Source organism: Trichosurus vulpecula, chromosome 9, assembly GCF_011100635.1.
Source record: "Trichosurus vulpecula isolate mTriVul1 chromosome 9, mTriVul1.pri, whole genome shotgun sequence".
In the NCBI taxonomy this organism is placed as follows: domain Eukaryota; kingdom Metazoa; phylum Chordata; class Mammalia; order Diprotodontia; family Phalangeridae; genus Trichosurus; species Trichosurus vulpecula.
This window is the reverse complement of record NC_050581.1, coordinates 14,417,363-14,431,640: the sequence shown is the minus strand read 5'-3', so window position 1 is coordinate 14,431,640 and position 14,278 is coordinate 14,417,363. Positions and strand designations below refer to the sequence as shown.

Here is a 14,278-nt window from a genome sequence, read left to right as displayed (position 1 = left end):
GGAAGGGAAGCATCGGTGGGGGTGTGTGTGGGGTGTCTGAAGACAGTGAAGAATTTGGGGCAGCTAGGTGTCGCAGTGGATAGAGCACCGTGCCTGGAGTCAGGAAGACTCATCTTCCTGAGTTCAAATCTAGCCTCAAACACTTACTAGCTGCGTGACCCTGGGTAAGTCACTTGCCTCAGTTTCCTCGTCTGTAAAATGAGCTGGAGAAGGAAATGGCAAACTACTCCAGCATCTTTGCCGAGAAAATCCCCTGGAATGATTCGACAACAAGAATTTTGGAGGCTAAGAGAAAGGGACCGTAACTGAATGACTGGGGGGGCGGGGTCAGGTCAGGGACTTAGTGAGGGGGATGAGGGCTCAGTCAGGAGGACTGGGGGCACCGTGATAGGGAAGGAGGCTTAATGAGGGGCCAGGGCCTTAGATGGGGCCAATAGAGGCTTGGCGAAGGTGAGATAGCGGGGCTCAGTGAGGCGGATTGGGACTTCGTGAAGAGATGGAGAATCGAAGAGGCCAGCCCTAGAGAGCCCTGGCCGGCCAGAGCAGAGCCGGGACTGGAGGCTTATTGGCTGAAGAATGAGAAACTCCCTGCTTCCTGGACCGTGGGTTCCGCCCGCCCGCCCCTGGGTCCCGCTCAACCCCTGGGCCACCGCCCTACACTGCGAGGCTGGGGCTACGGCAGCGTCTTCGAACTTGACCCTGCGGGGGCTGCGAACTTGGCCAGACAGACCCTACGGTGAGGACCCCGAGGGGCGGGGGCGCTGCCGGGGACAGGAGCAGTGGGAGACAACCCGCGAGAGGGAGGGGTGGGTGTGAGCGGGAGCGGGAGCGGAACTGAGCGTGCAACTTTGTAAATCTCCAGACGGAGTGCCAGCCAGCCTGGGTGTGAGAGCCTGTTAGACAATATGAGTGATGGTCTGGGTGTGCGTATCCTTGGAAGTACGGTTGGGACTGCGAGGGAGAAGGTGTGTATGAGAGACTGTATCACCGATCATGTTACAGTGTGATACAGTGTAGATGAGGGTCTCTCTTCTGGTTTGTGTGACTTTTTGTCGGCTTGGTAGGCGTCAGAGTGTTTGTGATTGTGAGCATGAGACAGGGTGTAACGGTGACTGTGTGTAGACTGAGCGGTGAGCAAACTTGTTTATGTAACCGTGTGATGGACTGGAGCTGGGTGCCCTAGCCTGTGTTGGGTGTGCTCTATGTGAGCAAGTTGTTCTTGCCTAGTTGGGGGGATGCAGCCACAGAGTCCCCTTTGTACCGGGCTTGAGGTAGAATAGAAGGGAAGGAGGAAAGTGGCTTCTAGGGCAAGACTTTTTTCCAGATACCTACTGGGGAAGGGTGTAGGTGGAGCCACCAGAGTTGACCTACTTTTACCCAATTCCCTATCTAATAGGAGTAGAAGGGCTGAGACACCCCCCCTTCCACACTCACACACACCCAATCACTGTACCCTTTCCAAGCCATTCAGAACCAACCTGACCTTCTCCTTCCCCTTCCCAGAGGAGTTTGGGACTGGTCTTGGACATGTGGGGAGTTGTTTTTCTGCAGTGACCTATGCCCTCCCCTGGGACCCAGAGCTCCCAGACCCTCTATCTTTCCTTCATCTCTTGGCACCTCTCCCTCACCCTCACCCCCTGCCAGTTGAACTTGGGAGACCATTGGCCCCTTCCCTAACGGCCCAGCTTCCTCCCCACCTTTCTCTTTTTCTCTTCCTGCTTGCTGTGGGACATCTGGCAAAGTAACTTCACTTTTCCTAGCTTCAGGTTCCTCATTTATAAAATAAGGCTAATAAAACTTTTACCCTCTCTGTCACTGGCTTATTGTATGGAGGAAGCACCTGGTAAATGGTAAATTGCTAAAGAAATGCCGTAGTTAATATTATGCCTAGACCTATCTCCCACCCTACACCTCTTCAGGCTGCCAAGTCTGACGGTCAGATTTTTACTTCCCCATTCCTGCCACCCTTCCTCCTTCCCCCTGCCTTGCCTCTTTCAACAAACTTGGGGAGCTTTAGTCTTGGAGAAGAAGAGGAGAGGGAATAGTCTAAGTGGGATAGCTGAAGTCTGAATCACTGGAAGCCAGAAGAGTCAGAAATAAATCCTCCTCCCCCCTCCCACCCCTAAGAATCCCTGGACCCAACCCTCTCCCAGTCCAGGCCCAGCCCTAGGTTCCAAGCAGGAATGGGGTTAGGCTTAAGAGGACCCCTGGGGCATTCTTAGACACTGCCTTGCCTAGCTTGGAAGCCTAGAATGTCAGAGCAAGTGGTCCAGGTTGGGGCCAAGGGGTTGGTGGGCAGGAAGCAAGGGGCCTGGACTGGAAGTCAGATCTCTGAATCCTGGTCCCTTTTCTGTTGGCCTTTAGCTAATTTTTCCAAACTGAAGTCTTGATTTTTACAGGGCCTGGGAGCTAGTGCCTTAGAATTCTTCCCCTCCCCCAGGCTCCAATGTCACGTCTTCATGGGAGTCCTGCCTCCTGGGAGCCTGGTGTTCCCATCTGTCCAAGAGGCAAAGTAGCATTCATTCATCTGTCTCCAGTGAGGCAGGGGGCTTAAGAGGCTGTGTTCTATCCCCTCGGGGTCCCTAGAGCATCCTTCCTTTCAGTCATAAACTCATTTCAAATCTGGAAGCTCAGTTAGGCACTCCCTCATTTTACAAAGGAGGAAACAGGGAGGGGGGAGGGAGGGAGGGGGAGAGAGAAGGGGGGAAGGGGAGGGGGAGGGAGGGAAGGAGAGGAGATGAGAGGGGGGAGAGAGAGAGAGAGAGAGAGAGAGAGAGAGAGAGAGAGAGAGAGAGAGAGAGAGAGAGAGAGAGAGAGAGAGAGAGAAAGGGGAGGAGAGGAGAGGAGAGAGAAGAAAGGGATCAACTTGCCTATGATCACATATTCGGTTAGTTGAGCAAGTTTTCTACCTTCTGCTTCTGTACTTTAGGCAACACATCAAGTAGCCTTAATCTAAAGCCATCCCTTTGCTCATCAGGCAAGTGGCCCTGAGAGCATCTATCACCCTGTCTTCTCAGGGTGAGATGCCTTTTGAGTACTCCATTGCTGGAGATAAAAAGAGAACATAGAATGCTAAGAACTGGAAGTGACCTTAGGATATAGAACATAGAACCAAAAGGGAAACAATACACTTCTTCCCTACAATGGCCACTGTCCCTGAACCTTGCTCACAGTCTTCTGTTGGACCATACCAGGCAGCCACTCCCACTCCTAGGGTACCGTGACACCCCTTTATTGGGCTCATCTTCCCCTCCCAACCCCCATAGGTACTGGGAACAGCTCTCCCTCTCTCCTTCCTGGAATGGCTGCCTCCGTGGTTGAATTATTTAAGCTTCTTTCCATGCAGGCAACATCCCAACCACCAACTCAACTATTTTTGCCCCAGGTAAAAAATTCCTAGTGATGGCTCTGCATAGAGCAAATTTGGGATGTCAGAATTTCAAAGAACCTTAGAATGTCGACTGCAGGGCTTACCAAGGACCATAGCACCTCAGCGCTGGGAGGTCCCTTAGGGACCATCTAATCCTGCTCCCTCTGCTTTGCCCTATGAAGAGGCTGAAGGTATCTATCGATGGAGCTGCAAACTAAAGGAGGAAGGGGAGAGAAGGGGAAGGGAATGAGCGTTTTTAAAAGCCTGCTGTGTGTCAGGTACTGTGCCCGACACTTTACAAATGTTACCTCGTCTGATCTAATTTAGGACAGTCCTGAGAAGTAGGTGCTATCATTATCCCCATCTTATAGTTAAGTAAGCAGAGGCAAATAGAGATTAAAGGACTTGCCCAGGGTCACACAACAAGTAAGTGTCCGAGGCTAAATTTGAACTCAGGTCTTCCTGTCTCCAGGTCCAGTGCTCTATCCACTGGGCCACCTAACTAAAAAAAAACAGGAAAGACATATGTGTGTATATGTATGTATGTATGCATGTATATATGTATGTATGTATATATGTATATATTAAATTGCACATTCATGCCTGTGTATTTGTGTATGCCCAAGTATATCTATGCATCTTGCACATATACATCCATATGCCTCAGTTGTATACCCATGTAAACTTACATATGTGCATAGAACTGCATGCTTGCAGGTGCTCCAAGGTCCCTCCAAATGGGTGTGGAGGACATGGGCATGCCGTTCCTTGTTATTGTCGATGCCTGAACATATCTGGGAGAGGGAGACTAATGACTAAGCTTATCTAATATGGAATAGCAGAAAAACTATGCCCAGGAGTCAGATATCCTCTTTTTAAGTCCTGGAGGTTTTGGTCTACGCTTGGCTGTGTAACCTTGGGCAAATTATTTAACCACTCTGGGCCTCGGTTTCTTCATCCATAAGCTAGGGATAAGGACATTTGTCCTTCTATCTCATAGGACCTTAAACTAGCAAGCTCATAGTCAGGTGGGTTGTTCCATTAGAATCAGCTGAAGTGGGTAGGTGATGGCTGGTCTTTCTTTTTCGTAGTAGCCCCAAGCCCACCTCCTCCCCAGGCTGGGCTCCATCATCCATGGATGGTGTTAGGTTATAATTAGATGTGCCTGAGTTTATCTGATGTGCAGAGACTAAATTTATTCAGGTACAATTAAAGCTTCTTTAGCATGTCCCAGTGTATGCGGTATTTATAGGCATTCTATGACACCAAGAAGGACTGGGGCGGCCAGCTCACCTCCACGATGTGGCCTCCAGGTCTCCAGCAGCCTTAAAACATGCAGAGCCAAGGGTACCTAGGATACTTCCTTCTCCTCATCCCCTATGTTTGGGGTCCATTCCCAGAGGAAAACCAGAATTTGGGCTTGGCTTCTTGTGATCAGTTGTCTCTGGTGAAAAGCTGGATGGAGGAGGACAAAGAAACTGTGAGTCAAAGTAACTATTTGAGAATGAATATCTGTGGATTTTTGTTATCCACCTTTCCTTACTTATCCTATTTCCAACCTTTCCTATTATTCACCCTACCCCATCCATCACTCAGCAGCCTGATATGTATAGTAACTCAGATTCAGTTCTCAGTGGTTGATTACAGGAACCAGTGGAATTACCCACCCACAGGAGCATTAAAGAAATTAGGCTAAACCCTGAGAAAAATCAGGCATCAGACCTTAAACATGCTGAATGCACTCTCTGTCTTACAGCCTCCCCCTCTGAGTTGGGTTTATCTAGAGACTGGGGGCTTCTTTGTAGGGCTGAATTAATATCTTCCATTTTCCTCCTCCTTCTGCCCATCTCCCTTTTCCCCCACCCCCCTTCACCTCCTTTTTCTCCTCACTTCATCCCAAACCCCACACCCCACACCCATAAACACCCATACTGGGTGAGCTGCTGATCTGGTTGGCCCAAGTTTGGGGGCTGGGAGGGACCTGGAGGGAGCTCATGTCTCCTTGTCTCTGGTTTCCAATCCAGGTCTCAGGTCACTGGCTAGAAGTATGAGACACCTCCCTCCCCTACCACTTCCAAGCCTGGTCCCTCCTCACACATTCCAAAGCCTCTGAGTCACTGGGTGGGGCTGTGTCATACAGGAAATGGAGATCTAAAGACTCCTGGGCTTGGATTCCCCTGGCTGGAGCACCTTCCCCACACAGCTACCCTAGGGCCCTGTTCCCTGCTCTGAGTTCCCCACACCCGTACACCAGCCCTGGCCCTGGCCTCTAGGCCTCCAGCTCGAGTTCTTACACAAACCATCATGGGAAATAGCTAGCATCAATAGCACTCCTCCTGCTTTACAGATGATGAAACTGAGGTTTGGTAGTGAAGTTCCTTGCCTAAATTCATATAATTACTCAGTATTGGAGCCAGAGCTGGAACCCAGGTCTCTGATCTCCAACGTCAGTCAGTGATATTTGCATTATGATGAACTGCCTCTCCAAAGTGAGGAGAGGAGGAGAGGCCTCAGCATGGTGGCAGTGATGGAAGGGATGGAAGGGAGTAGGGGAAGGAAGGCAACAGGTAGACTTGGAAGGCTGTGACCGTGTAATATTAATTAAATTGGGACTTTTTTACTGTTTTAGAATGATAAATTAATTGTCTTTGATTGAGCCTTACCAGGTGCAAAGCCCCAGGCCCAAACCCCTTTCTACTATAGGTGCTAAGCCTATGTGGGCCTGAAGCCCTCAGGGTCCTAAGGGTTGTTGCTAAGACCAGAACCAATAGTAGGAGCCTGAGTTCTGGTCGCTCAGATGACGTTTGACAATGGCTGAAGAGTGTATAAAAAGAGAGAACATAGCTATTTGCTTGGGGCTCTGAGCCACAGGAGTAGTAGCACATGACTCTGGGCTCTCCATTGTTATGAGCTCCCCAGCTCCTGAACTCAGATATTGGTTTCTTGGTAATATGAATTGTACTTGGTCTGTTTATAATGTATGTTTGTAATCTGTTTGTGTTTGCTCTGAAGTTCAGGGTGCTGGCTTTTCCCCCTGAACTAAATGAACGATATTTGTATGTTGGATCGAAATAAGACTGTTAACCCTTTAACGTTGCTTTCCTTAGTAAAGCAGATCAAAGAACCTGTGCTGGCAGCGTTCTTGTCGTTGGGCTTGTGTTGGTCTTTCACCCACATAGCAGCTGCTAGCCGAATTGTTGCAGCAGACCGTAACACCAGGGAGGTGATGCCATGACAGGAGAGTAAATTGGATTTAAGTGAGGAGGGCTGTGCAAAGTCTCCAGCCTCACTTTCTCTTCCAAAGCCATCTGGTCCAGTGGCTAGATATAGATCAGAACTACTGGAAATGGCCCTGGATACAGTGGAAGAACTTGGTCATTGTAAGCTAAGGTCTTTAACAAGTCTCAGTTTGACTGAGGCAGGGCCCATTCAGTGATTAAGGCTAGATAAGAAATGAAGCAGAGAATTGCTTCTTTACCTAGTAAAAAAAAAAAGCAATCTGGGAGGGGAAGACCCTCAGAGTTTCTGACCAAAACAGAAACAGCTGATACTTACATTCACTCTGAGCTAGTCAGTGCCCAAACAAGGGGAAAGGGCAGCCCAAGTTTATATCCAACATCTTGACTTCTTCCTACCAAATGCCAGTTATACAAAATATGATCACAGTTTTTTTGACCTTTCTTTGTATTCCCATTGATTAGCACCGTGATTGACATAGGAGGCACTTAATCCCCATTCCTCATCTGAAAAACAGCTGCCCTGTGAAAGAGTCTATAAAACCTGGGGACCTCAGACCCAGAGTATGGAACTACCCTTGCCCTGAATCAGGGGCTCACTCTGGAGACTACCTCTCCCCTCACCCCTAATTATACCAATAATTAGGGTGTACACTAGGGCCTTTGATATAGACTTCTGGAATTTAGGGGGTGCTCCCAACCCTTGCTGAAAGAGAAATAGCACAGTCCCTTGTTAGCAGGAATAATTAGTTAAGGGGCAGCTAGGTGGCACAGTGAGTAGAGCACCAGCCCTGCAGTCAGGAGGACCTGAGTTCAAATCCGACCTCAGACACTTGACACACTTACTAGCTGTGTGACCTTGGGCAAGTCACTTGACCCCAATTGCCCTGCCTTTCCCCCTGAAAAAAAAAAGGAATAATTAGTTAAAATAGAAAGTCACTTGCTGGCACCTAGGTTGAGAACCTCTCTCTTCCTCATCCCATCTCTGTTGTCCTGAAACTCAGTCTCAAGCTGGTGTCCTCACCGTGAAGTGATCTGATTTCTGAGCATGGTTTGTAGTACTTGCCATGGGTGCAAAAAAAAAAAAATCCCAGTAATGACTTTGCATATGTCAAGTCAAGTCACCAAGCATTTATTAATTGCCTACTATGTGCCAGGCATTGTGCTTAGTTAGCACTAGGGATACAAAGAAAAGCAAAAGACAGTTCCCATGCTCAGGATTAAGGAGGACTAGGAAAGGCTTCCTGCAGAAGATGGGATTTAACTTGAGACTTGAAGGAAGCCAGAAGGCAGAGATGAAGTGGAGGGAGTTCCAGACATGGGGCACAGCCAGTGCTAATGCCTAGTGTCTGGAGATGGAGTGTCCTATGTGAGGAATGACCAGAAGGCCAGTGTTATAGGATATGGAGGGAACTAAGGTGTAAGAAGACTGCAGGAAGGGTAGGAAGGGATGAAGCCACGAAGAGCTTTACAAGCCAAATGGTGGATTTTGCATTTGTTCCTAGAGGCAATAGGGAGAGAGGAGTATGTAAGGACCAGGGATCCTTTCCAGCTCCAAGTGTCGAAGATCTTGGATCCAATAGTAGAACGGAGAAGGAATCAGGTGTGGAACCTGTAGCCTTGAGGCCACATGTGGCCTTCTAGGTCCTTGGGTGAGGCCTTTTGACTGAGTTCAAGTTTTACAGAACAAATCCTCTTATTCAGGGGACATGTTTTGTGAAGTCTGGATTCAGTCAAAGGGATGCACTTGAGGACCTAGAGGCCCACATCTGTTTTATTAGATAGCTATTATGGGATAGGCCAGAGGTACTAAGGATCTGAGGTAGGGGAGTGGCCATTTGAGTGGGGATGCAAGAGATTTGGGGAAGATTACGCTAGGATTCTGACTGGATATGGAGGGTAAGAGAGAGAGAGAAGGGAGAAAAGTGACTCTGAAGTTTTGGTCTTGAATGACCAGGAGGCTGGATGGTGCCATCAAGAGAGGTAGGGAGGTCAGGGAGAGGAGCAAGTCTGAGGGGGAAAGAATGATGAAAGCATTGCTGAATGTGAAGGGCTACCATCCAGGGGTTCAGAATTCAGTCTGGATCTCAGAAAAGAATCTGGGCTGGAAATAGAAATCCGGGAAAGGGCACCGGTCAGTCCATAGAACTTGCTTTTTTGATCTTTTGAGTGGGACTAGTGACACCAGATAAAGCCCTTGTCCAGTTCTACTGGGATGTGTGGAGTGGGACTGGGAGTGGTGAGAAATTCTGACTCTACTGGACTTCTCCCCACCCACTCTTTTACTGATGTGGAAATGGAAGCCGTGAAAGGGGGAGTTGTTTGACCCAAGTCACACTGTGGCTGAGCTAGGACTGGAGCGCAGGTGTGTTGATGCCACATCTAATGCACACAAAAAAGTGTGCCACACCACATTTCTCTCAGGCTTGGCAGGGCTTCCATCCAAGGATTGAGGATTTGGAGGCCCAGGAGTCTAATTCATAGCTGACCCTCTTAGCGGGCCTTGGACCTGAGGCAAGGTCTCAACCCCCTTGGAGGTAGAGGCAGGAGGGAGAAAAGGGAGGGAAGAAGGATGGAGCTAAAGTAAGGTAGGGGAAGAGAGAAGGGAGAGAATGAAGGAAGGAATGGAAAGAGCGGGGCACAGGGGAGAGGCGCCTGAGGAGACCAAGGTGAGGGGAAGAAGTCTGAAGAAAGGAAGTCTGATAGAGAGGAAAAGAAGGAGGTGGGGAAACACATGAGGGAAATAGGAAGGAGGGAAAGCAGAAGGGAGAAGGTGTAGGAGAAAGGAAGGGCAGCAGATAAGAGAAAGCAGGTGTTTCATAAATAGGTGTTGATTTGCATTGTGAAGGAGAGAAAAAGGATAAAAAAGGAAAGAACAAGGCACCACAGGAGTTTAGAGGAGGAAGAGACCACTAGTAGATACAGTGTAAGCTCCTTAAGGACAGAGACCATTCCATTTTTGCCAGTGTATCCCCAGAACATAGCACAGTGCCTGGTGCATAGTAAGTGCTTAATAAATGCTTGCTGATGGACTGACTAAAACACTGGACTTGACACCAAAAAGGGATGATTCTTGTTTCAGGTATGACCTAGGCAAGTTGCTTAACTCTATTGTGCCTCAGTTTCCTCATCTGTAAAAGGGAGGATAATAATAGCACCTACTTCATTCACAGGCTTGTGGTGAAAATCAAAATAAGGTAATTCTGTAAAGGGCTTCCCAAACCTCAAGTTGTTATGTAAACGCCAGTGATTAGTATTCTGGGTGGGAAAGAGCCAGGCGTTCTGGAACCCCATCCCTGGAGCTCTTGCTCCAACACTTCCAAGGTCAAAGCTGAAGGGGACCCTACCCTTGGGGGAGTGGGCTTGGGGTACAAAGAAAAGCACAGTGAAAGATGTGGGGGAGACTGTGAAAAGGCCAACCCTTTCATCTAGACAGAAGAGACAGTTCAGGGAAGGGCAGGGAGTGGGACACAGGTGTGGGGCCCCAGCTGCAGAAGGCTGCCTCTAAGTGGGCCCTGGGGAAGGCTGAGGGGGCCCCTGGGCTTCACCTAGAGCCAGAGCAACATTGCTCCTTACCTTTCCCTCCAATCCTTCACCACCGCACCTACACATACACGAATACAGGTCTTTGACTCCTGAATGACAGACACCTTAATCACGCGAGCGCGCGCACACACACACACACACACACACATACACACTGACAGACACACTAGTGACAGTCACCAACATGTGCCCGATGGCATACACACTGACCCAGGCAAACCAGGACAAGGCCACAGATAGACACATAAGGACACACCCACAGACGCACCAGTGGTAACCCCGGAATCATAAGTAACACAATTTGACACAGGGACACCAGAATGGACACACGCCCTACGCCCCTATAACTGCTTGGAACACCCACCTCCACCCCCACTCTGAGCTTGCAGGGCTTGGAAGGGAGGTTGGGGCTGGAGAGGGAGGGGGAATCCCCGGGCAGCGCCCCGCCCTGTGTGTGAGCGCGCGCGCGTGTGTGTGTGTGTGTGCGTGTGTGTGGCTGCGCCAGGCCCACTGTGGTTGGTATGCGGGGGGCGCTGTGATGAGCTCACTGCAGTCTGGCCGATAATGAGGGATGGGGCTGGGGAGGGGCGCGGGGGACGGGGAGGGGAGCGGAGGCAGCAGCGGCAGCAGCAGCGGTTCCTCCAAGCTTAGAGCTGGAAGCTCAAAGCTCAGCAGCTCAGGCTCCAGCGCCGGCCGGGCAGACAGAGCCAAGGCTCGGTCCATGGGCCTCCCCTGTTGCCGCTCCTGCTGCTGCTGCTTCTAAGGAGGAGGAGGCGGCGGTGGCGAGAGGGAGCGGCCGGCAGGCGGGCGGGGGCCCGGGGAGCCGGCACCATGCTGGGCTTGGATATGTGCGAGCTGGGGGCGCAAGTGCTTGAGCTCCTGTGGCTGACAGTGTGCGCCAGAGGTGAGCGCCTGAGGCCCGCGACTGGGGCAAGGCTGGGGACTTTAAGGGCTGGGGGTACTGAGGAAGACACCTATACCAGGGGTTTGGAGGGGGAGAACATGGGGAGACACCCAAGCTTGGAGGTGGAGGACATTGGGAGACACCCATGCCAGGGGCATGGAAAGGGAGCTCACAATGGGAGATATCCATGCAACGGGAGACTTGGGGTGGGAACACTGGAAGACTACACCCATGCTAGAGGACTTGGAAGGTGGCATCTGGACAAATGCCATAGCCAGGGGTGAGGAACACGGGGAGCACCTGGGGAACATGGAAGGGGAGCATCTGGGGAGGGGAACTAGGAAGATACCCAGGCCAGGAGACATTGAAAGAAGAATGTAGGAAAGATGAGGAGAGGACTCTCTAGGAGCTGACACAGTCCAGGTTAGTACCTCCCTGCCAGTCCAACCCCTCCCAATGGTAACTTTGGAGAGATGCCCGCGGGAGTCAGCAGCAGCCCATACCTATGAAGGGACTGGGATCCAGTCTTCCCTGGGCGGAGGCTCTTGTGTAAAGCTGGGTTGGGTTGAAGTGGGGGCTGACTTGTGGCGGTGGATGGGGGTGTGAAGGGAAGAGTGCAGAGGGTCTCATCTTTCCCATCCCTCTTGAAAAACCCATGAGAGAGCTGGGAGCAGCAGGTGAGGCTTCCACCAGCCCCTCTGGCCTGGGAAGTATCTGCATTCATTCCCTTGGGTAAGAGAAGGAGCAAGGACCTGCCAAAGGGATCCCCTCCTCCCTGAGCCGTCTGGCTCCTGAGAAGCAAGGCTATCCGCAGATGGGGGTTTGGAAAGGAAGTGTGGGGGAGAAGACAGGAGTGGTGCCCGGCTAGGACAGAAGGGTTTGAGGGAGATGGGAGGCTGTGAATAGAGAAGGCAAGGGTGAGATTTGAGGAGGGGCAAGGTGGTGATGATGGGGAGGGGGATTTTCATTCTGGAGAGAAGAGGATCTCTTTAGGGAAGAGGCCATTCTATTTCTGTATTGTTAGTTCCTTATTTCTGTGTAGAGAAGGTATCTCTGTTGGGGTTGGGTCTGCACTGAGAAATTGAGTCTACTGTATACATATTAGACAGGGAGGAGGAAGGCTCTTAGTATTTCTGTATTTGGAAGGAAAACAATCGTCAAGCTGTGAGAGCCTCCCTCCCAGGGACCCACCCAGAGCCCACCATCCATGGTTCCTAAGAGCAAAGCAAAGACAGAGGTGTCTCCCTGGGACTATGTGGTCACCAGAATGGACCTGGGGGCTGGGAAAGAGGATGAACTAAAGCAGCCTGGAGATACCTCCACGCAAGGTCCTTGAGCATTGGAGGAACAGGACTGAAGAAGAACCCTGGTCTTAGGTGAGAAGGTGAGAAGGTGCCCTGGAGCACTATGGGAATTCCATGCAGCTCAGTAACCACATATTATGCCCTTGTTTTATGCTAGACAAAAATAAAAACATTCCCAGCTTTCAAGGAGTTTGGAGGAGGTAGGGGTTCACAATATGCACACAGATTGTTATATACGAAGTAATTTTAGGAGGGAAAGAACACTTTGTCACTGACGGATCCAGAAAACCCTACGTAGGAAGTGGGACTTGAGGAGAGTCTTGAAGGAAGCCAGGATTTTAAGAGGCAGAGGAAGGAGGGGAAGAATTCAAGGCCTGGGGGCCAGCTGTGCAAGGGGGACTGAGAGTGGAATAACATGTGGGGAACAGCTTGTGGGCCACTTTGTAGTATCAATTTGACAACCATTTGGGAGATGGAGAGAAGAGAGAGGCTGGAAGCAGGAAGATCATTTTGGAGACTTTTGTAATAGTTTAGACAAGAGTTAATGAGGATCTGAACTAGGGTGGAGGCCTTTAGGACTAGAGGCCAAGTGGAAAGAAGAAAACAGATTCAAAAGATGTTGTAGAGGTGGGATTAACAAAACTTGGCAACCGACTGAGTGTGAGGGTGAGGGAAAAGTTAAAGCAAAGCTAACTCTAAGGTAATGAACCTGGCTGGCTACTTAACAGAAATAGGGAATGTGGAGGAGAGATAGTTTTAAGGGGGAAGAAGTCTAGGGGCTTTCACCTCATTTAATATGAATTCAGTTTTTAACACAATTAGTCGGCGATACCAAGGGGATATCCAGGTGGAGATGCCCAGCAGACAGTTGGGTTGGGCTAGAGCTCAGGAGAAAGATTAAGGCTTGGCTGTATATATATATATATATATATAACAGGGATGATAATTAAACCCCTGGGAGCTGATGAGTTAGAGAGATGGAGACAGAGACAGATATGGATAGACAGAGGAGGGGGAAGACAGATAGAGATACACAGAGGGAGTGAGAAAGAGGAAAATAGGGAGAGAGAGAAAAAAACAGAAACAGAAAATAGGAGAGTGACAGAGACAAAGAGAGAGGAAGAGAGAGAGGGAGTCTGAGAGAGACAGAGACAGAGAGAGGGAAATCAGAAAGAGAGAAATGGGGAGAGAAAGAAAGAAACAGAGATGGAGAGAGTAGAGCGACAGAGACAGAGAGAAGAAGAGAGGGAGGGAGAGAGAGTCTGAGAGAGACAGAGAGAGGGAGTGAGAAAGAGGGAAATGGGGAGAGAAGGAAAGAAAGAGATTGAGAGAGGAGAGTGACAGAGGCAAAGAAAGAGAAAGAGAGGGGGAGAGGGAGTCTGAGAGAGACAGAGAGGGAAATCAGAAAGAGGGAAATAGGGAGAGAAAAAAGAAACAGAGGTTGAGAGAGGAGAGGGACAGAGACAAAGAGAGAGGAAGAGAGGGAGGGAGAGAGAGCCTGAGAGAAAGGGAGTGAGAGAGAGAGAGAAAGAAACAGAGACAGAGAAGAGAGTGACAGAAACAGAGAGGAAGAGAGGGATGGAGGAAGAGAGAGGGAGTCAGAAAGAGGGAGATGGGGAGAGAGAAAGAGACAGAGAGAGAAGAGTAACAGAGGCAAAGAGAGAGGGATGGAGGGAGAGAGAGGGAGTCTGAGAGAGACAGAGACAAAGAGAGAGGGAAAGAGACTGAAAGAGAGACAGAGACAAAGAAGAGCTCAGGACAGATCAGTCCTTTGCCCCAGAACTATAGGAAGTGAGCTCAGAGACTCCCCTGAGAAGAGACAGTCCCCAAAGCACTGTGGGAAAGGGCTCAATTCAATTGAACAGTCATTTATTAAGTCACTACTAAGTGAAAGGCACTGTGCCAGGTGCTGGGGACA

The 14,278-nt window shown here is 49.9% G+C and overlaps 1 protein-coding gene across 2 annotated transcripts in view; it reads left to right on the top strand.

Annotated features, from left to right (window-relative positions):
- Positions 1–576: 576 nt before the first annotated feature.
- Positions 577–14,278, top strand: part of ARHGDIG (Rho GDP dissociation inhibitor gamma) — a 29,714-nt gene continuing 16,012 nt past the window's right edge. Inside the window, exon 1 of one of the 2 annotated variants that reach the window (XM_036737334.1) lies at positions 577–736. In XM_036737334.1, coding sequence (XP_036593229.1) covers positions 577–736 — 160 coding nt within the window. Of the gene's footprint in view, positions 737–10,689; positions 11,057–14,278 lie in introns of those variants that run through there. The other variant, XM_036737335.1, reaches the window with a different exon arrangement.